This window comes from Geotrypetes seraphini, chromosome 10 (assembly GCF_902459505.1).
Source record: "Geotrypetes seraphini chromosome 10, aGeoSer1.1, whole genome shotgun sequence".
Lineage (NCBI taxonomy): Eukaryota > Metazoa > Chordata > Amphibia > Gymnophiona > Dermophiidae > Geotrypetes > Geotrypetes seraphini.
The window spans coordinates 56463811-56485922 of NC_047093.1; the positions used below are offsets into that span (position 1 = coordinate 56463811).

Genomic DNA, 22112 nt, shown 5'->3' on the forward strand with positions numbered 1-22112 from the left:
ATGGTAATGGTTGTGATGTCACATACAGTAACAATGACATCAATGATGTACCTAAGTAACTAAATGCAGATGAATACACAGAAGAGTGGTTAAGAGACAAACAGAGATTGTCAAGGTCAGAAAAGAAAAAGGAAAATATCCAGACCAATTTAATGTATAGTATATCATATTTCTGTTGTATGATTGTTTTATAGTGCTGTTAAATGTTTATATTTGATATTAGCCCTATCACTAAGATTCCATTTACCATTTCCAAGTTTACCCCATTGATTGTATTTATGCTTATATTTGGCCATTTTACTACTGATATGCCATTAACAAAATTGTAAGTTTTATGTCAAGCTGTAATACACCATTTTGGGTGAATCTCTTTGTAAAGATGGTTAATAAATCTCAATAAATACGTAATATATTGTTTATTAAATGCCACCTGCTTTTCTGAACATTCTTTACATCTACAAATGGGCTATTTTTGTGTGCTAGAGTTGTTAAGGTTCTCAACTGTCTTTTTTCCCACCTACATGCTCCACATTTCCAATGGATAAGTTTCTAGTTTCCCCAGATGCTCTGTAGGGTTCAGGCATACAGCTTCTTTATCTGGAGCACAGACTTCCTCCACCAATTTTTCCAGCGATTAACCTCTATTAGCTGAGATTTTCCCTCTTCTTCGGTCTTTTCTATCTCCATAGCAAGATGCTGTTTATATGTCTGCATAAAAAAGGAAGACTTGATTGCAATACACATACGTACTTTCATTTACTAAATGCTTCACAATCTGCAGAAAATACTAGTTTCCCACATCCCTTTCTTCTTTCTTTCTCCACCCATTCAACTAGAGCAGGGATAGGCAATTCCAGTCCTCGAGAGCCGGAGCCAGGTCAGGTTTTCAGGATATCCACAATAAATATGCATGAGATAAATCTGCATCTCAAGGAGGCAGTGCATGCAAATCCATCTCATACATATTCATTGTGGAGATCCTGAAAACCTGACCTGGCTCCGGCTCTAGAGGACCGGAAACATGGTGAGATCAACCTAACAACCATGGCAGCCTCTAAAATTCCACCTCACCCTTGGAAGTGGAGTGACCTCAGGCTGATCTGCTACCACTAACTAATCATGACATGCAAGATTGACTTTGGATGTTTTTAAGGTGAACTGGTCATGTCACAATGGTCACTCAGGGCCAGATTCTCTATTATCACCAGTAAAATCTGCCAGGTCACTGTAATGCCGGCAAATTGTCCAATTTCAGAACATCGATTGATGTTGAAACAATTTCATATGCAAATGAAGTTCATGGCGATCTGCCATAATCCCATTTGATCAGTCACTGGCAAAGTGACTGACATCTTCGCAGAGCTGGCAGGGATAAGCCTGAACAACTGAGTGGCAGGGGAAGCCTAAAGCAGCCTCCTACCACTCAGCTGTTAGGGACAGGAAGACTCTTTTTTTTTCTTTTTAAATGGGTACAGTTGTGTGTGTGTTACACACATACAATACCTTTCCTCACTAAAAAAACAAAAGTCTTGCCCCCCTAACGATGGCCCATGAACAACAACAACAAAAAAATTGGTATGAAACCTAGAGCCCCCCTCCCCCTTATGAATATTGGCAGGAGGGATGCCCACTCCCAGGACAGGATTAATTTTTCAAGGGCCTCTAGGCACACAAGTTCACTGCGCCCCCTAGCCTTGTCCCGGCCATGCCCCGCCTCCATTTATCTGTTTTCTTCTTTACTTCTTTATTTCCACTTGTATTTCTTTTTTTTAATTCAAAACAAACAAAGATTAGCATACCAATGCACAGTTTTTCTTCTACGCAACCCCCAAACATCTCTGAACAAATTCCCCTTTCTTCCCTTCCCACCTACTTACCCAGAACTTTAACTCTGAACTCTTTCCATGCATATATAAAAGTGTTCAAATATATTGTAAAGCAGTAATACTATCTGAAATATGTCTATATTAATAACCGAGTTTGCAACACCTCTCAACTGCCTCACCTCTCAACTGCCTCACTCTACATCAACCAACTGTAACCCATATGTATGTATAAACAACCAAATCTGTAACTCCTCTAGTACATTCCACTCCATGTATGCTAATTTGCAACGCAACAACAAGGCAAGCAGTCCAACGAAGAATCCAACATGAAACAAAAGAAGATTGGCAGAAAATAAGGAGATTCAAATCAGGTTTATTCAAAGTGCTCCTAAGAACCATGCCCGGTGCATTTCATCAAACAAGGCTAGTCAATGCTATCAAAAATCCATGTCTTTCATACAAACAGAACACAGAAAACACCTTCGCCTAGTATGGAATATATAATCACAAACTAATCTCTCCCCCTTTTACAAAACTGTGGTATGGTTTTTAGCCACTGTGGTAACAGCTCAGATGTTCATAGAATTCAGAGCATTAGAGCTGATACCACCACGGCCGGCGATAAAAAATGCTCTACAATTTTGTAAAAGGGGGGGGGAATAAAATAGAAATACGTAGACAAATGTTAAATTGAACCACCAAGAAGCTGGACTTTGCATACAATACAACACCACAGAAACAGCAATGCATGTCCCCTAAAGCAAAATAAATAAATACATTTTTTCTATCTTTTGTCTTCTCTGGTTTCTGCTCTCCTCATCTTCTTGTCACTCTCTTCCTTTCATCCACTGTCTGCCCTTTCTTTGTGCCACTTCCAGAAACTGTATGCCTCCCCCTTCCATCTTTCCCTTCACCCCTATTGGTCTGGCATCCATCTTCTTCCATTCCCTCCTCCAATGGTCTGGCATCTCTCTCCTCTTCTACCCTTCCTTCTCCTATACCCCCATGGCCTGGTATTTCACTCTCTCCTCTCCCTTCCCCCACTTCCATCAGCATCAGCCCCCTTTCTTTCCCTCCAACCCAATTCTATCCAGTATCCTTTCCCCTTATGTCTCTCTCCTCCTTCCCTGCACACCAATTCCATCAGCATCTGCCACCTTTCTCTCCCTCCACCATTGTTCCCACATGGCAACAGAAACGCCCCCCCCCCCCCCCGGCAATGGCAATGGGTCTCCCCGGCAATGACAATAACAACAACAACACAGGCCCTCCCCCCTGGCATCGATGGACAGCAATGCGGCCTCCCCCTGGCATCAATGGTAACAAAGCCGGCTCTGCTCCAGTAAGATCCCGTGATGACTGTGTCTGCCGGAAGAAGTGATGTCGGAGGGGGATGGACCAGAAGATGCATTCATCACAGGACCTTCTTGGAGCAGAGCCGGCTGCGTTGCCGTCCATTGATGCCGAGCCCGGGGGGGAGGGGGGCAGCTGGTGTTGTTGTTGTTGTAGTCGATGCCATGGGGGAGGGGGGGCGTCGCAGTCTGAAAAAAAAAATTGGCATGTAAGTCGCCCTTTATCGGACCCCCCCTGACTATTTCGGGCCCTAGGCAGGTGTCTACTGGGCCTACCCATTAATCCAGCCATGCCCACTCCCTCCTGCCTTGGCCACCTGGACTTCCCCATACCCCCAACATTCTCTCCCCTCTGTGAAGATCGGCAGGCGGGATGCCAATTCCCTCCTATCTCAGCAGCCATCCGAATCCAGACCACACCCCTGACTCACCCCTTCCCCCCCCCCCCCCGGAGATCGGCATTGAGTGTATTTCGCATTATACTGTGTTTCCTCAGTTGCATTCCTCGGGTCATAAGGACTTATCTGTCCCACCTAGGAAGGAGATTTGTGACGATGAGGGCATGAGTATATTCTTTGCTGGTCCTGAGGCATGGAACAAGCTCCCGCATTCTTTGATCTGAGCTGTGATTTCCCTTTTCCTTTTATACCAGTAGGTGGCGTCATAACGGTGCCCTTTTTTTTGTCGCAACTTCTTGCTAGAAAAAGTTGCCTTATTTGTAGCTGACCAATAGAGGGAGGGATTGTTACAGTTAAAAGGAAAAGTTGATACAATTTTACAAACTTAGTGTATCAGAGCATAAAACTCTGTTTCTGGCAGGAAACATAATGACGATCTGTGCAATTTGTTTGCCTTGAGTGCAAACAGTGATGTCCCCTTGGCTCTATTGCATGTTGCTTTAATTACCTTACAATTATTATTTTCCTTTTGGTTGGCTTAGTTTTTGAGAAAGACATTTTATTTGCTTTTTGGGTTTTTCCCCCCCCTCTTAATGCAATTACATTCTTGTTCCCAGATTTCTATGTCTAAAGTGGGTGTGGTTTATGCCGAAATTGGACACAAGCACCGGTAAGCTCCTCTATGGTTATGTTTCTCATCGAAAGTAGACTTAATTTAGCAATAAATATCTTTAAAATTTATAAAGAGTCAAGAAAAAATGAAAGACTGAGGCTCAGATTTTCAAAACTTTAACGCGGTTGCTAAACTGGTTTCCAGACGGTTTAGGCTGCATGCATTTTAGCGGCAGATTATCAAAACGTCTTATCTTGGTCTTTAGTGAGCTTTCTAGCAGTCTCCAACACTGCCATACAAATGGGCTCTTCAATACTGAAATGAGAACTCCAGTGGATTCTTAAAAATCACTGAGCCATTCTCCAAGAGCGACATCGGCTTTTGGCGACAAAAATCAACGACTGGTCCAGGGATGCCAGTACAGTGACAGCACTGTTAAAAGAGCATCTTGTGGTGTGTGTTTTGACTGTGGCTAATGAAAAAAAAATTACATGACGAATCATAAATTGTTGCCTATTTTATTTTTGGTGGGAGTAGTAAAAGCACACTTCTTCAGCACGTGTATTATAGCCCCCATTGGCAGCGGGAGAGATGCCCAATGTCTCCTGCCCAACTAACACACGCCTCCGGCAGCGGGAGAGATGCCCACCCATAGGACGGATCTTAAACAACCTGGGCCAATCAGAGCCTAAGGCCCCTCCCCGGTGCATCCCAGGTAGCCTGCTGGGAGTAAGCTTCCCTCTGGCCAGCCATCTGAAAATAAGATAAGGGGAGAAGGAAGGGGTCATCAGAGGTATTGGAGGTGGGGGGGTGGGGTGGTTGCATGGCAGCGGGAGAGCATGCAACCCCGAGGAGGGGTTGGGAACGGTGTTTGTTGGCAGCGGGAGAGATTGGGCATAACCAGCGATGAGCACATGCAAACAACAGCTAATCAGGGACTTCCTTAGGCTCCTACCTAAGGAAGTCATTGATTAGGTCAGGCACCTCGGGCTTCTCCTACTTAACTAACTCCCTAATGACCTGGCTAGCCTGGGGTTTATTCTTTGCAGAAACACAGATGACGGCTCCAGCAGGAGCCTGAAGGTACCGTTTAAGTCAAGCTAAATGCACAGAAACTTACCTGTGGCACAGTCTCTCCTTTTTCCACGTACATACCAAAAGCAAGTAGAGGGGCCATGTGATCACTTCAGACCCCCTCCCCCATCTGACACACAAAGCAGTCAGGGGAACAAGGTTTTTACTGCTTCCCCATCCCTCTCCAAGAACAGAGGAAAGGTGTGCTCTCAGTAGCTCCTGATGTCAAACACACCAACAATAGAGTCACCCGGAATCATGCTGACCCATCAGATCCCAAAGGAGAAAGGATATGATCCCTGAAACATCCCCTGGACTTGAGCTATGCTCCATCAGGAACTTGGGCCTTTAGTCTTCCTGGAAGCAGCCAACTCCTAGCTGCTGCAACCAGGCCAAAGGTCTGCATTATCTGGGAGCTAAAGGCAGTACCAGACCTCTATAAAGGGAATGAAGTCACCTTTGAGCTTTTGTCCTCTGTCTCCATCTGCTGTATGGTGTGTTCATGTGCAGGGGGGGGGAGGGGGGAGGGAAGAGTGAGAGAGGCAGGAGAGAAAGGGACATAACTTAAGTGACCATACATCCAATTTTGAACAGAACCATCTCATTTTTAATTAGCTTGTTCCGTTGTTGGATGTCGAAATGTCCCATTTTTGAGCAACCCACTGCAGTGTTCTCCCTAGTGTAGGGGTGCCCAAAACTAAGACAATGCGAGTTGATCACTCGGGAACAACACCAACGCAGGAACAGATCAGGTGCATGCAGCAACTGCACAAGCCTTCCCCCCAACATAAATTCTGACATTGGAGAGAAAGTCCTGGGCCCAGAACTTCCTCTCTGACGTCAGAATTGACATCAGGGGAAGGAAGGAGGGGGAAGAGAAGGCTTTTGCAGTCGTTGCACGCACCTGGTCTATTGCTGTGGCGGTGGCTTGGAGAAATCTGTGGCGGCGGCTTGGGGGGGCAGGGAGGGAGAGAGAAAGAAAGAAAGAGAGGCAGAGAGAGAGAGAAAGAAGGGGGCAGGGAGAGAGAAAAAGGGGGGCAGAGAGAAAGAAAGAAAGAAAGGATGCAAAATCAGAAGGAAGTGCAATCAGAAACTCAGCAGACATCAAAGGTAGGAAAAATGATTTGATTTTCAATTTAGTGATCAATATGTGTCAGTTTTGAAAATTTATATCTGCTGTCTATATTTTGCACTATACAGTGGAACCTTGGTTTACAAGCATAATTCGTTCCAGAAGTATGCTCGCAAACCAAATTGCTCGTATATCAAAGCGAGTTTCCCCCTAGAAAGTACTTGAAAGGTATTAATATAGAACCAGATCTTTTCCAGAGAAGAGAAAATGGTAAAAGTAGAGGGCATAATTTGAGGTTTACAAAGCGGTGATAGAGCATTTACTGTGAGCCAATGAGGTAAATTCTCAGAAAGTAAGGGAAACTCGCTTTGATTCGTTCCACCTCCTCCTCCTCCCCCCTCCCCCCGAGGCTACCGGCGCTGCTTCATTCCCCTCCCCTTTGAGGCCACTGGCGCTGCTCCATACCCCCCCTGCAATCCGGCATCACCCCTGCGAATCGGCATCCTCCCCCCCCGCTCACGTCGCCCCCCCCCCCCCCCGCGATCCTACATCCCCCCATAGCACTGAAATAACATCCCTTACCCTGATTTGGCACCGGCATCAACACCAACGCACAGGACACGCCGATGCCCAAAGATCCTCCCTATTGGCTGTGCTGGGCTGGGCGGTGCATAGGAGATCCTCCCTCTTGCCTGTGCTGGGCTGGACTGGGCCTTGAGCATTTGCGCATGCTCAAGGCCTTCTGGTCTCGCTCTTTCCAAGATTCTAAGAATCTGAGAATCTCGGAGAGAGCGAGACCAGAAGGCCCTGAGCATGCGCAAATGCTCAAGGCCCAGTCCAGCCCAGCACAGGCAAGAGGGAGAATCTCCGATGCACTGCCCAGCCCAGCACATCCAAGAGGGAGGATCTTCGGGCACCGGCACCGGCATGTCCTGTGCGTTGGTGCTGGTGCCAAATCGGGGTAAGGGATGTTATTTCGGTGCTCGGGGGGATGTAGGATCGCGGGGGGGAGGGGGGAAATGACATGAGTGGGGGGGAGATGCCGGATCGCTAGGGGGGGATGCCGGATCGCGGGGGCTGGCACTCGTAAATCGAGTCAAACTCGGTTTCCGGGGCGCCAATTTTGTGAATGTTTTGCTCGTCTTGCAAAACACTCCCAAACCGGTGCACTCGTAAACCGAGGTTTGACTGTATTTGTCTATTTTTCTATAGTTGTTACTGAGGTTACATTGCATATTTTAAAATAATCTGCCTTGACCTATTTGAAAATCCCCGAAATATAAATGATAATTAACATTTTCTCTGCATACAGTGTGCTTTGTGTATTTTTTAATTTTATGGTTATCATTATGAATTAATAAGATATTGTGTGCACATGAAAAATGAATGGAAGAAATTGAGGGTGGGGCTGGAGCAGGATTGGGGGTGGGGGTGGGCCTGAAAATTAGTAGATGTTCCATTTTGAGGAAAAAAAATAAATGGTCACATTAGGCATAACCTACTCTTCTGGTTTGGACTAGTCTGACATGCACAGTAAGGAGTGGTGCATTAATGGTAAAAACATCCAGTTGCCTTTCTACTTAACCACGTTCCAAACTATTCAACTCTTACTGTGCAAGACATTTTAGGATTTGTAGTCTTAAAAGGACCTGAATATCAATCTGGAGGAAAAATATGTTCTCAGAAGTCTGATCACTCCTTATTATTATTGACCATTTCCTACCATCATAATTTTTAACCCATTTTTGCTCACATTTTTATTTTCACCCTAGATTTCTAAAATAATTTTGGAAAAAGGGCAAGAGAGATGGCAAGTCAAGCTTTTATTTAAAAAAAAGTATTTAAAACATTTATTCTTAAGACATAAAAAGTCCCAACTGAGATCTGAGTTTTTTCAGGGGAAAATTAATATACACTGGCTTTTACCAAGCAGCATTAGAGCATTTTACATCAGGCTGGTGAGGTAGATGCTCCGACGTTGATAGGAATTCAATGAGCATCTGAGAATTTACCTCGTTGGCTCACCGCTTTGTAAACCTCAAATTATGCCCTCTACTTTTACCATTTTCTCTTCTCTGGAAAAGATTTGGTTCTATATTAATACCTTTCAAGTATTTAAATGTCTGTATCATCAGTGGTGTCTATTGTCTGTTTAGATTCAAAGTGTTCTACAATCAATTGGTTGGTGCATGTTTTTTTTCACTAAGTCACATTTTCACTCATTCCTCACCCAAATTTAGCAGACTATTTTTCACGACTACATTTCATGAGTCATCCTTTACCTTGATTCATTTTACTATTGCACATTGGTTTTAACTCAAATCACACAATCTAACTCAAATTGCAGAATATGATGTTCTTTCGAGTAGTGAAAAAATATGATTTATCTCGATTCAATTACAGTTCCATATTTTACTTGGTCTTGATACATTTTCTTTGTTTTGGGTTTTTTTTTAAATTCTTTATTCATTTTTAAATCTTACAACAAGTGTACAAATAATAAAACCATCATTTGAATTTTTTACATCACTTGAATTTTTTTTTAACAGTATAGCTCACGTTATCAACTTGGCTTGTATTGGTTTTATCTTGGTTTCTTGTGCATATTAGAACATATTTATTTGAATTTAATCTGCCCATAGAATTAGACCATTTTTGTTTCTCTATTATATGTATGTTCCGATGTGCTGTATATTTTGTTTGGCTGATATATTTGTGCTTTAACTGTATGATTCTTTATGTCACAAATGTTATAATAATTGTCCCCTGAAGAAGGCAACCTTTGTTGCCAAAACTCGGATCCCAGTTGGGACTTTTTATGTCTTAAGAATAACATTTTTTTAAATACTTTTTAAAATAAAAGCTTGACTTGACATCTCAATTGCCCGCCTTCTTGGTTTTGAACACTTAATTTTCATTGGGCTTGCTTTTCTCTTGCTTACTCATAAAATAATTTTGGAACACTGGGCAAACACTGGCTAAAGGATGCCAAGTCACAGAATCTCTGTGGGCAGAGCTGGCTGATGGAGAATAAAATTCCCTACCCCTCACAGTCCAGAGCTCACCGTATAAGCAGCATCCCTGGCTTCCACAGCAGTTATATGGCCCAGGGTGCTTTTTGCTGTGGTCACTGTAGCAGTTTCTTCCGGGATGTCATCCTCCTCATAAGCTGCTTCAATAAGTCCAGTCCTAGGAAGTCCTGGCCAATTCCTTAGGAACAAAAAGGCAAAGCAATTTTTTTCTTATCTGTTAAGTGACATTTGACTGTCAGAATAGTGAATGGCTTCATGCTTACAATAAAAGGCTAGAGCCAGTAACCCCGGGATCAAATCCTGTCTCTGCCATTTGCTATGGCCTTAAATGAGCCATTTTATTTCCAATACCTCTAGTAGCCATTGAGATTGGAAATTCTCTGGGGCAGGGACTCAGGATCTCTATAAGATTTGCTGCAAAGTGCCCGGTTTAGGATGTTCTATAATAATCATGAAAGTAGCTACTGAGAAAATAGTAACGTGGGTCAGTAAGGCCCTACCGCCACCTAACAATTGTTTTAATTGGTGATAAACAGAGCAGTAATTTATCATGTCATTTAAAACCAATTAAGATAAATGCATCATCTTATACCATATATTCAACAATTAAAATATTAGGCGTAGTTTTTGATTGACATCTGGCCATGAAGAATCAGACTGATGCTGTGATTCGTAAGGGATATTACGCTCTGTGGAAATTACGTGTTATCAGACCATACTTTAAAATGTCTGTCTTTAAAATTCTTGTTCAGTCCTTACTGTTAAGCCTTCTCGACTATCACAATATCATCTACTTGTCAAGCACCAAGAAAAATATGGCCGAGAGGGAATCAAGATGGCGACGGAGTGAGTCACGCTGTCGGGTGGCTCCTGCACTTTGTTGGCAACTTCTTCAATTTCTATTGGGAACTTACCTTTTTTTCCCTCTGTAACATGCCCAAACGCAGAGGTAAGCAGAGGAGTGTTCTTCCTGCCTCCTCTTCCACCTTTTTGATGCGGCAAACAGCAATAACAGCTTTTGCTGTTTCAGCCGGACAGGGTGTTTCCGCTGACCGAGGTGGGCAGACCTCGGTCTTGGAGGGCGAAGTCTCGCTCAGCCCGCTGGGACCTGGAGTTCCTCCGTGCCCCGGGACGATGTCGGGGACGCCTACAGCAGCCCAGGAAGCGCCGGAGTTGATGTCTCTGTTGATGTCAGGTTTCGCCTTTGACCCCGGAGGAGGATCATAGCTTGCTGACTTCCCTACCGCCAGCATTTGAACCCGGAGGACGTGAAATTCAGAGTAAAGCAGGGACTGGAGAGGCAGATTCTTTTGTGGAGTTTCCAGGAATATCTCTCCCATCTCCTCTGATCAGACCATCGGTGATTGACATGGAAGCAATCTGGAGTGCCTTGGAATCTTTGCATAAGGTATGTTCCCAGTTTGTTTCCTCAGTTCAAAATTCTAATACTCAAATTAAAACCCTTGATGAGAAATTCCAACGCCAGTTTATTAGAATGGACAAATTAGAAAAAACTGTGGCAGAAGTTAAAGTATCTACTAATTTACATTTGAAGGAAAAAGTTTTGCTTACTAGGAAAATAGAAAATTTGGAGAATGCAAATAGGAATCTGAATTTGAGACTCTTAAATTTTCCTGTCTCCAAGTTTCAATCACCTAGAGATTTATTTTATTCCTTTTTGAAGTCAGTTGAAATTTCCAGAAAATAACATGCCACCGTTACAAAGGTTATAGTACCTTAATCTTCCAAAAGTGCATGAAAAAAAAAGGAGGAACATCACCAGGAGAATTAGATATCACTGGTATGTTAGAGACATCCCAAGAGGAAATTTCAGTTACAGCCATTTTGCTGGTAACTTTTGTTTTTCTTCAAGATAAGAAAAATTCTTCGTCTATTTTATAGGACTGATAATGTGGAATTTCATGGATTCAAGATTTCAATATTTCCTGATGTATCGAAATGGACACAAGCCAGACATAAGAAATTTCTGGCTTATCGTCAGTTAATTTTGAATTTGGGAGCAACCTTTCAGTTACATTTCCCATGCAAATGTTGCATTACATATCAGAATAATATATATATCTTTTATGAACCTGATCAGTTACAATTCTTTCTTGAGGGTAAAGCAACTACAAGAGGCCCAGAGACTTCCATGGAATCTCCTAACCAGGCTAATAATTGACTCCAGTTGTACTCTGTAATTTGATTAATTCAGTTATTTTTTGAAGTCCAACTTCCCTTGGAATTTGCTTGATTTTCTCTCTCCTTAATGTGGACTTTAATTATGGTTACTAGTGTGGAATTATTTTATAATTTTATTTTTGGTTTTCTTCTTAAATTGATGTATTTCCTTTCAAGTATTGTTTATTCAACTTGTAAAAGAATATAAATTTAAAAAAAAGAAGAAAGAAAAATATGGCCAGACTCAAACTGATACAGAATACCGTGGTCAGACTAATTTATGATCTGAAGAAATACGCCCACGTGACTCCACTTTATCGTGAGCTGAATTGGCTCCCAGTGGAGGCACGAGTTGTTTTCAAGTTGGGATGTCTGTGTTATAAAGTTGCTTTTGGATTAGCTCCATCATATGTAGTTGATAGATTTCTTATAACATCTTATAAGAATAGCAGAAAGTCACACGCTCTGTTCATTTTTCCTTCAGTTAAAGGATGCAAAAGTAAGAAATATCTTGACCATACTTTGGCATATCAAGCAGCACATCATGATAAAGATTTTCAGCATTTATTTTTATCATTTTTTTTAATATGTAAGAAAACTATGCTTTTTCTTTTTTTTAGTTCAATCATTTTTATTAGCATTTTGAAAATAAAACAGTGAGTGACCTATTACTAATATTATTACACAACATATTGTAAATATATGCGGTCAATGACATAGCAATAATAACAAAAGTGAAAAATATATTATAACCAAACAAATGAAAACTGTATGCTTTATTAATTTTCCAAAAATTCCATCAGTAGCTGCTTCATTTACTTTAAAAATACATTTTTTTTGAGATTCTGAAAATTCTAGAGCAATCTTGTCCACGTCTGTCTAGAGCAGTGGTTCCCAAACCTGTCCTGGGGGACCCCCAGCCAGTCAGGTTTTCCAGATATCCCTAATGAATATGCATGAGAGCCCGAGCTCACCTGATCACATCCAGGGAAGCTGCCATCGACCCCAAGACCTGTAGAAATCCTGCGACAATCCATCAAGAAGCAAATCTGCAACTGCAACTTGCACACTCAGGGTTCTGGAAGGAAGACTCTCCCAGGTAGATGTCGAAGAGAACTCCAAGATATTCTAGGCACTGAGACAGAGCCACCAGCTTTTGGACAAGTTGACCACCCATCTCAGCGACTGCAGGAACTCTATAACCCATGTTGTAATCCGGGAGCTCTCCTGAAAGCACTTTGTTCAAATCAACCAGTTGTCCAGATAGGGATGAACTAGAATGCCCTCCTTGCATAAGGCCGCCACCACCACCACCACCTAATCTTGGTGAAAGTCCTTGGAACCGTGGCCAGACCAAAAGGAAGCGCACAAAACTAATTATGCTTTCCCAAAATTGCAAATCAAAGGAAACACTGGTGGGAGGCCCGAATCAGAACATGCAGGTAGGTCTCCATCACATTGAGAGAAGTCATAAACTCCCTAGGCTGGACTGCCAGAATGACAGATCTCAGGGTCTCCATGCGAAAAGACAGAACCTGGAATGTCCTGTTGACACCTTTAAGATCCAAAATGGGCTGAAAAGACCCCTCTTTCTTGGGCACCATGAAGTAAATGGAGTACCTGCTGGTGCGAACCTTCCGAGGGGGCATTGGGACCACTGCTTTCAGGTTGAGCAACCTTTGCAGCGTTTGATGAAAAGCCCTCTTCTTCCAAGCAGCCTGACAAGGAGAAGTGAGGAAATGATCTGGCAAGGGCGTGGAAAACTCCAGATCATAACTGCCCAAATCATTTCCAGGACCCACTAATCCGTTGTGATCTCAGCCCACCCCTGGTAAAACTCCCGCAAATGGGCTCCCACCGGCATCAAGGGAAGGGCCCGCAAGGAGTAATTGGGTTGGGCAGGCAGCAGAGGGGCCTCTGGAGGAGGTATGACCCCCCCAGCAGGCACCCCGAAAGGACTGCATGTGCTGAAAGAAACAGCCTCTAGAATGAAAAGAAGCCGCCGCCCCGACCAGGGTGGTATCCAGTGTTCCCTCTAAGCGGGCGGGTGTTGTGAGCAAACTTTTTTCACTGTGAGCTAAAAATATCGGGCGCCAGCAAGTTATGAGCCAAATAAATATGTTGCTTTCTACCACAGAACTTCCTTACGTTTGTATGGAATCTATCCCCTTTCAACTTTAGAGAGTGCCCTCTCGTTCTCCCTGCCTTAGCTACTAAGTCTATTCCCTTCAGTACCTTGAATGTTTCTATCATGTCCCCTCTCAATCTCCTCTGCTCAAGGGAGAAGAGGCCCAGTTTCTCTAATCTTTCGCTGTACGGCAACTCCTCCAGCCCCTTAACCATTTTAGTTGCTCTTCTCTGGATCCTTTCGAGTAGTACCGTGTCCTTCTTAAAGTACCAGTGCTGGACGCAGTACTCCAGGTGAGGGCGTACCATGGCCCGGTACAGCAGCATGATAACCTTCTCTGTCTCTTCAGTCCAGCATCTGCCCCTTCCATTCACTGTCTGTCTTTCCCTGCCATCTCTCCTCCTGCCCCCCCCCACCCCCCAATTTGGTCTAGCATCCATCATCTTCCTTCTGTTCCCCTCATGGTCTGGCATCTCTATCCTTCCCTCCCCCCTGTGGTTTTTAGCATATCTCTCTTCTCATTTCCTCCACTCAGATCTGATCATTCTCTGCTCTCTCTTCCCTTTTCTTCTCTGGTCTTCCTTCTCTATTTTCTGCCTCCATCTAAATTAAATTCTTTCTTACTATTTAGTCCCGTTTCCCTCTTTTCACTGTGTCTACACACAGCTTGTCACCCCTTTCCCTCACCCCTCCATTATCTTACTATTTTCTTCCCCCTTTATTTATCTCCTCCTTCCATCCAGTATGTGTTCTTTCCCCACTTCCATTCAGCATCTGCTCTCCCTTCTCAACTGACATCCATCTGCCTTCTGCTCTCTCTCCCTTCTTCTCACTTCCATCATCTGTCCCCTTCTCTCTCTCTCTCATCTCCTCCATTCCATCATCTGCCCCTTCTCTCTCTCTCTCTCCCCCCCCCCCCCCAACTTCCATCATCTGCCCCCCTTCCCCTCACCTTTGTGGGTCACTTTCTTTCCCCTGAGGGTGGCTCATGTCACAGGGGAAGCTTTGGCCGAGCAGAACCGCTTGATTGACAGTGGAACTTACTTGATTGATGTCGATGCTGGGGCCCGTTGCCGTTTGAAGGAAAAAAAAAAAGGTGGAAAAAAGGAACCTGTAAAGGCGAGAGGAAGGGAAACCTCCAGGACAGCTGCTTTTTGCCCTCCTTCAGCGGCCCAAGAGTTCAGACCAGCAGCGGCAGCTCTGTATGCTTTTAACTGCCGGGACTCCTGCCTTCCACCGCGTTTGCCTCCTGCCTTGTCTCCGCACCTCCAGACCAGCAGCGGCAGCTGTGTATGCTTTTAACTTCGGCACAGAGCTGCCCCTAATCAATAGTTTAGCGCGGTTTCATGAGGCAGCCTCGGGGCCTTTGATAGCCGGCCCGCTTCGATGATGCGATGTGGGCCGGCCTAGCAAAGGCCCCGAGGCTGCCTTATGAAACCGCGCTAAACTATTGATTAGGGGCAGCTCTGTGCCGAAGTTAAAAGCATACACAGCTGCCGCTGCTGGTCTGGAGGTGCGGAGACAAGGCAGGAGGCAAACGCGGTGGAAGGCAGGAGTCCCGGCGAAGGCAGGAGTCCCGGCACAGCGACTGCAACAGGAAGTTGCAAGTCAGCTGACGCCGGCCTTTCGTTGCGGCGGGACCTAATCCTTCGCGGACCGGCAAGATTTTGTTTGCGGACCGGCGGTTGAAGAACTGTGCTCTACACTGTGTGCGCTGTGACGAGAAACATGTGCGCTGCGAGGTAATATTTTGTGCGCGTGCGCACGTCAACGCAGCTTAGCGGGAACACTGGTGGTATCGATAAAAATCACGCAAATGCCCCAGATGACGCCACTCCGCAAAGGTGAGCAAGGACAGTCCTCAGGAAGACAGGGCAACCTAGAGTCAGTCAAGGCCTCAACCGGCTTGTCCAACTCCTCACCAAACAGGAAAGAGCCTCGAAAAGGAAATTTAGCTTGGCTTTAGACATTGCATCCGCCGACCAACACAGGAGCTACAGGGTACGGCAAGAATCCACTCTGCCATAGACTTGGCTGAAACTCATAACAGATCATATATGGCATCCGAAAGATATGAAGCGCCAAGCTCAATCTTAGCCACCTCCTGATCCACCAGTCATCAGACTCACGGTCAAGAACTCGCTCAGACCACCGGAAACAAGCCCGTGCTACCAGACTGCCAAAACTTTGCTTAAGAAGAGACTCCAACTTATGATCCTGAAAGTCCCGCAAGGCCGAACCGCCTTCAACCGGCACCATATACCTACATACAATAGCCAAAACCACCTCATCCACAACAGACTTAAAGGTATCCCTATCCCCATCATGAATGGGATAAAGCCAAGTCATGGACCGTGCCAAAAGAAAGAGCGCGTCCGGCGACTCCCACTGTGCGTGCACCACATCCCGAATATCTTGATACATAGGAAAAGAAAAGGAGTCTGCCTGGATCCCCCGAAGCCGAGAGTCCACCATACGTGGGGGGGGGGGGCTCTCTTGCATTCTCCTCAACTCCTCAAAGCACAAAACATCAAAACCTGAAGAATAAGCTCCTGAAGCTCTTCCCAGTGAAAAATGTGCACCACTGATACATCCTCACCAGCCGGTGTCTCCGACAAACACAAGTCAGCGTCATCCATCCCCTCCAAGAGGATCTTGCAGGTCTAACAAGTGTTCCAAGTCCTCATCAGGAGGAAACACACCTCCAAACAAAAAATTCTCATCCAACAAAATCTGTGCCCACTTGGACAAAGATGGGGGGGACTGGGCTCAAGCCAATGCTAAGGAGGGCTGAACGGGGGGTAGATGCGGAAGGCCAAAGCCCCCAGGGAAGAAACAGGACCCCCCAGCTGCCTGCAAGTATGCCCTGTACATGGTCAAAATAAAATCTGTGGCAAACCCCCCTGGCGGCAAAACAGGACTCACTGCCAAGGCAGGAGACCCAGCAGAAACCTGGCTCTCTAAGCTATAATTCCTTGCCGGTAGTTGGTGGCAAGGCTTACAACTGAGGTACCTCTTAAGAAAAAAATTTGGGGAGGTGGGGGAAATGCGGGGAGGGACCAGTCGAGTGTGGCATCTCCAAGGTCGACAGACCCCTGAAAGGGTCTCCCAAGCTCAATATGACACCACAACCAGGAACCAGAAGGCAACTAACCAAAATCCAACAGCCCTAGACTAAACCAGGGAAAGACTGCAAAGGCTTACCACCTCCACCTGTTGGAGACTGAGAGCAGACTGATTGAACTTGGGACTGCACAGCCCACTTGTACTACAGCCAAAGGTTTGTGTCTCAATCTCCACCTGCTGGTTGAGGTGAGTTATAACCCATCAGTTTATACTTTTGTGCTGGTTTGTGGGGTGGGGCGGAGGCAGGGATTGGAATGGTGTTTTGCTCTGCGTAGGTCTGCTGTTGTATTAGTGCTCTTTTGCCATTGTATTTGCTACTGTTTTGCTGTTGTTGCCACAATAAAAATAGATTTGAACCTAGAATGGGGTGGGAGCAGACATCGCTAAGGTTTTGTCATGGCTGGGCATAATCACAGAGAGATGGCTGGCTTGGAACTCTCATTACCCATCCATACAGCTGAAAGTAAAACCTTGCACTTCTCTGCTGCATTTATGATTCAGATATGCTGTACTATAGCTTGTTAAAATTTACCTGCTCCCACGCCCAGTTATTGGCTGCAACTTCTGGTCTACCAAAGGGGGCTCAGCTTGCTTTTGGCGCAGTAATTTAAGCTTCTTTTTAGTCATCTTCCCCTTAAACATTTCTATTGCTGGAACAAAATGCAGAGGAAATGTATTAATAATAATAGTTTTACTTTTGGAGGACTGATTTTCACATTTCCAAGTCCAGTATTTCAGAGACATGCACGCATGTGGAATGAAGGATTTGCTTTCTATTCTAGTTTTACCAGCAATCCATATTCCATTTACATTTTTACAGGTGACTGACACTGGGTGTAAGAAGCTGAGAGCAAATGTGAGAAAGTAGCTGACTTACCTTGTGCTACAGTTACAATGTCATCTACACAGATACTCTCATCTAACTCCAGAAGCAGCTTCTCTGTCAGAGAGGAGAGCGCAGACACAAAATCCTCTGCACAAGTAGCAAAGAGCTTCTGTAAAGATACAGAAAACAATTATTACTGAATCAGATACTTCTAGATAAGGAACCTATGTAGTCTCAAATGGTGATGTACAACATCAAGACCAATACATCTAAAGAGCTTTGCACCATGTAGTGAAATTCTAATTCTCACTATTCAAGGGAAATATAGTACTAAAATACTGCATCCATAAAGCTATAACTTAAAAAAAGGCACATGCAGTGTATAATTCAAAAGGTTCCAACAAAAATTAATGATAAAAAAACTGTAATATAATAATAGCAGATCTGTGCTACTTTATCCGTTATATTGCTTAAGAATAACTATGTTGCAGATGACATTACAATGTTGCTTAAGCATGATTTAGTTCTTAATAAACTAAGAACTATGTCATGCTTAAGCAATATTGTAAAGTAGAACAGATCTGCTATTATTGAAGGAACTGTTGTAGCACTGTGATGGTTCCTCTCCATATTAGTCGTACCAATTCATGACTTCTATGTTGGAGCCCTGAGCACACCATTAATCATTGGATATAATAGTCCAGTTTTTTTATCATTAATTTTTGTTGGAACCTTTAGAATTATACACCGCATGTGATTTTTTTTTGAAGTTGCGGTGAAATTGTAATTAACATAGCTCACCACAAGATGTCAGCGCTTCCCCACTACCACACACATACAAGCAGCCTAATGGGTGCGCTCGCAATGAAGACCTAGGTGTCCAAAACAGACTATATGACAATGATACTAGTATCAATATACAGTATTATATCTCTTATGTCAAATGAATGTAAAATTAAAAAAAAAAAATGATGGTGCAGGACTGACACAGAGGCATTTCAATGAAGAAAATTCTGCTGTTGGACCCCTTTCTTGCAGAACTGTCAGGAGATTCAGAGACTTTTAGCCAATCATTCAAACCTGCTTCCCAGTGCAATGTGCTATCTGTGTCCGTAGTCCTGTGCCTCCCATTTAAAACAAATACTACATGCAGCAGCATGTATCAGGTGGTGGTGGTGTGCATCTTTATGTTTTTACAGGCCGGGGCAATCATGGCCCATCATACGATCTTGAGGTTCTTGGCAGGGTACTGCAGTGGTCTCTATTGCCTTCTGTAGCCCATGGCACCCATTCCTCCCAGTTGGTTTCCAATCTGTATATGGGCCAGGCTAAGATCTAAAAGGTTTTGGCTCAGTCAGGGTGATGGTGACATGAATGTATCATAGAAGAGTATATAAGAATAGCCTTACTGGGTCAGACCAATGGTCCATCAAGCTGTTTTCACGGTGGCCCATCCAGGTCACTAGTACCTGGCCAAAAGTCAAGCTCAGCCTCAAGCCTTGTTCTCCTCCCCACCCAATGAAACTGGCTCTCCTAACAGCTTGGATCCAGATGCTTTTGAGTCCAAGCACCCCACTTTTTGATGGAACAATCTCCATTCATTATTTAGACCCAGCATTACTTTAGTCTGTTTGGTTGGTACCTGCAAGTTTTGGGTTTTTAAAATGATCCCATTAGTATGTTCTTGTTGCCTGTTCTCTTCCTGCTTACATAGCTCCTGTAGTTGCTTCAGGTTGTCTGGATGTCCCAAGGTGGGCCGCAGCATTTTTTCATTCTCAGCCTTGGATTAAAAAAACAGTAAATAGTAATTTATTAGGAGACATAGGCCTAGATGCACTAAACTCTCTGACCTTGTACTAATGGTCGCTAAACCAGTTTGACTGGTTTAGCGACTGAGCAAATTTGCCAACCTGATGTTCAAAATGGCTCACCATGTGGTTTTCTGTGCAATCATACATTCTCTGACTCTGGCATACAAACAACCTTATTACTCTTAAAATGAGGTCATTAATATTAAAATGAGCCATCTGATCGATGGCCTAAGATTGCAAAGCCATAAGCGACTGCTAATACCAACCCCAAAAAACTGACAGGTCTGCTATGTTTTTTCTTTTCTATGGGCACATATGTTGTGTGTGTGTAACATACGTACAATATCTGCCACATTAAAAAAAATGCTGTGCCACCCCCCCCTTCCCACAGACAACCCGGAACAAAAATAAGGCAGGAGGGATGCCCACTCCCTCTAGCCACTGCGAAACACCCTACAGATCTGCCCCCCCCCGGAACCCCCTATCCTCCCTGTCCTTAGAAAAAAAAATCAGCAGGATGGATGCCCATTCCCTACTGCCTCAGTCCCAACACCCCCCCAAACCACCCCCATATCTCTGAGAGAAGATCTCAGCAAGGAGGATGCCCAGTCCCTCCTGCCCGCAGGCCCGCCACTCCAAAATGGAGGGTCTTCCCCTTCTCGGTGCATCCTGGGATGCATGGGGAGGAGCCTAAGGCCCCTCCCGGGGGCATCTGAGCTAATCCGGGCTTTAGGCCCCCTGCCCAGTGCATCTGGGATACACTGGAAGGAGCCTAAAGTGTCTGAGCCAATCAGGGCCTTAGGCCCCTCCCCATGCATCCCAGGATGTATTGGGAAGGGGATGGCCATCCATTTTGGAGTAGTGGGTCTGCGGGCAGGAGAGACTGGGCATAGCTCCTGCTGTCATCTTTACTTAGAGGTACGGGGCTGGTTCAGTGGGTATGGGTGTGGGGAACTGGGGGGGGGGTAGAGGCAGGAGGGAGTGGGCATCTCTCCTGCCAATCTTTTTCTAAGAATGGATAGTAGGGTGGGAAACGGAAGGGGTTTCCTGGAGGAGGGGGGGAGCTCAATGGGTGGGTGGGGGATTCACGGCAGCAGGAGGGAGTGGGCATCCTGCCTCTCTTTATTTTTCTTCTGAGGGTTGTTGGGGGTGGGTGGGGGCCATCATCAGGGGGTGAGTGGCTCAACTTGCCTTTTTTTTATGGGGCAGATATTGTGCGTGTGTAACACACACACACACACATCTGTGCCATTAAAAAAAAAAAAAAAGCTCCGAACAGCTGAGTGGCAGGAAGCTGCTTTGGGGTTTCTCCTGTCGCTCAGTTGTTTGGGCTTCCCCAAACTGGTTCTGCACATGTGTGAGAGCTGGTTTCTAAATGACTGATTGGATGGAATTATGGCATACCTCTGCAAAACTCATTCATATGGGAAGCTGTTTGAACATCAATCGCCGTTTAGAAATCGGCCAAAAAAAAAATCAGCTCACAGTGACCTCCACAGCCTTAACAACCATTTTTAATTGATCTAGCTCACACGCTACTGCCTTGCTTAAAGAACAGTCACCTGCTGCAGGTTACCTTGTGCACTGTGGACAGTTAATCATGCTGGTGATGCAAACTGGAAAAATGATGATTTTAGTGAAAGTTAGGCTACTGTTTTATTGTTTTCCTCTTTCTTCTCTCTGCATATATTGGCTAAAAAGAATCTCCCAAACTGGTACAAGAAAACCTGTGTTTCTGGTATATCTACTTATCAGTAGTAGATAATACAGATGTTGTTAGGAACAAAGATGGGAAGAAAGATAAATATTTTTCCCAACATGTACTCCTGCGTTAAATATGTTTTTCTTGGTCACAAAAGACATCGCTCCTCAGACATAAAAAGTATATGTACTAGTACTGTATTTGCTTTTTTTTCCAATTAAAAACATCTTCCCACATACCAGAGAGGACCCACAACCTCTGTGCATGTATGACTCATGCCTGTTTTATTTGGAGTCTGCAGTAGAGAATGACACGAGGAAAAAATTTGTCCCCGTCTCCGCCCTGTCCTCATGAGCTCATCCCTGTCCCATCCCCACAAACTCAGTCCCATCCCCGTGAGCACGGTCCTCGTCCCTGCCCCATCCCCGCAAACCATCTGATCCCATCCACACAAGCCTTGAATAGTTTTATACTGAACTTATTTTCTTAAAGTATAAAAAGAAACAATATTCTGTACAATTGTCATTTTATAAATCAAAGTTCTGGCTGCTGAACTAGAGAAAGAGATGTTCAGCTTGCAGGACTTTGTGTATAAATTTTTATCAACACCACTAATATACTACTTTATCCTAAAGGAAAAAAAAATAAATTATTTTTTTCTACCTTTGTTGTCTGGTTTCTGCTTTCCTCATTCAATTCCTTCCATCCCTTGCCTGCCTACTCTCTGCCTCTTCCATTTGCTCCGTTACTGTGCCTCTCCCTCCATCTCCCCCCCCCCCAATTGGTCTGACACCCATCTTCTTCCCTCTGCTCCCCCCATAGTCTGGAATCTCTGTCTTCTTCCCTTCCAGCATCTTCTCCCCACTCTCTGTTCCCCATTTCCCTTCAGCATCTTCACCCCACTCTCTCTTCCCCATTTCCCTTCAGTGTCTTCTCCCCTCTCTCTCTTCCCCATTTCCCTTCAGGGTATT

General features: G+C 44.5%; 1 protein-coding gene across 2 annotated transcripts in view; it reads right to left on the bottom strand.

Moving 5' to 3' along the window:
* Positions 1-387: 387 nt before the first annotated feature.
* The window catches only part of CCDC180 (coiled-coil domain containing 180), a 161483-nt gene continuing 139758 nt past the window's right edge, over positions 388-22112 (bottom strand). For both annotated transcript variants that reach the window (XM_033961663.1, XM_033961664.1), the window contains exons 31-35: positions 19271-19408; positions 17680-17797; positions 17335-17452; positions 9401-9545; positions 388-708 (exon numbers count right to left, since the gene is read on the bottom strand). In XM_033961663.1, the coding sequence (XP_033817554.1) occupies positions 577-708; positions 9401-9545; positions 17335-17452; positions 17680-17797; positions 19271-19408 (651 nt within the window). In that variant the 3' untranslated portion in view covers positions 388-576. The remainder of the gene's footprint in view (positions 709-9400; positions 9546-17334; positions 17453-17679; positions 17798-19270; positions 19409-22112) is intronic.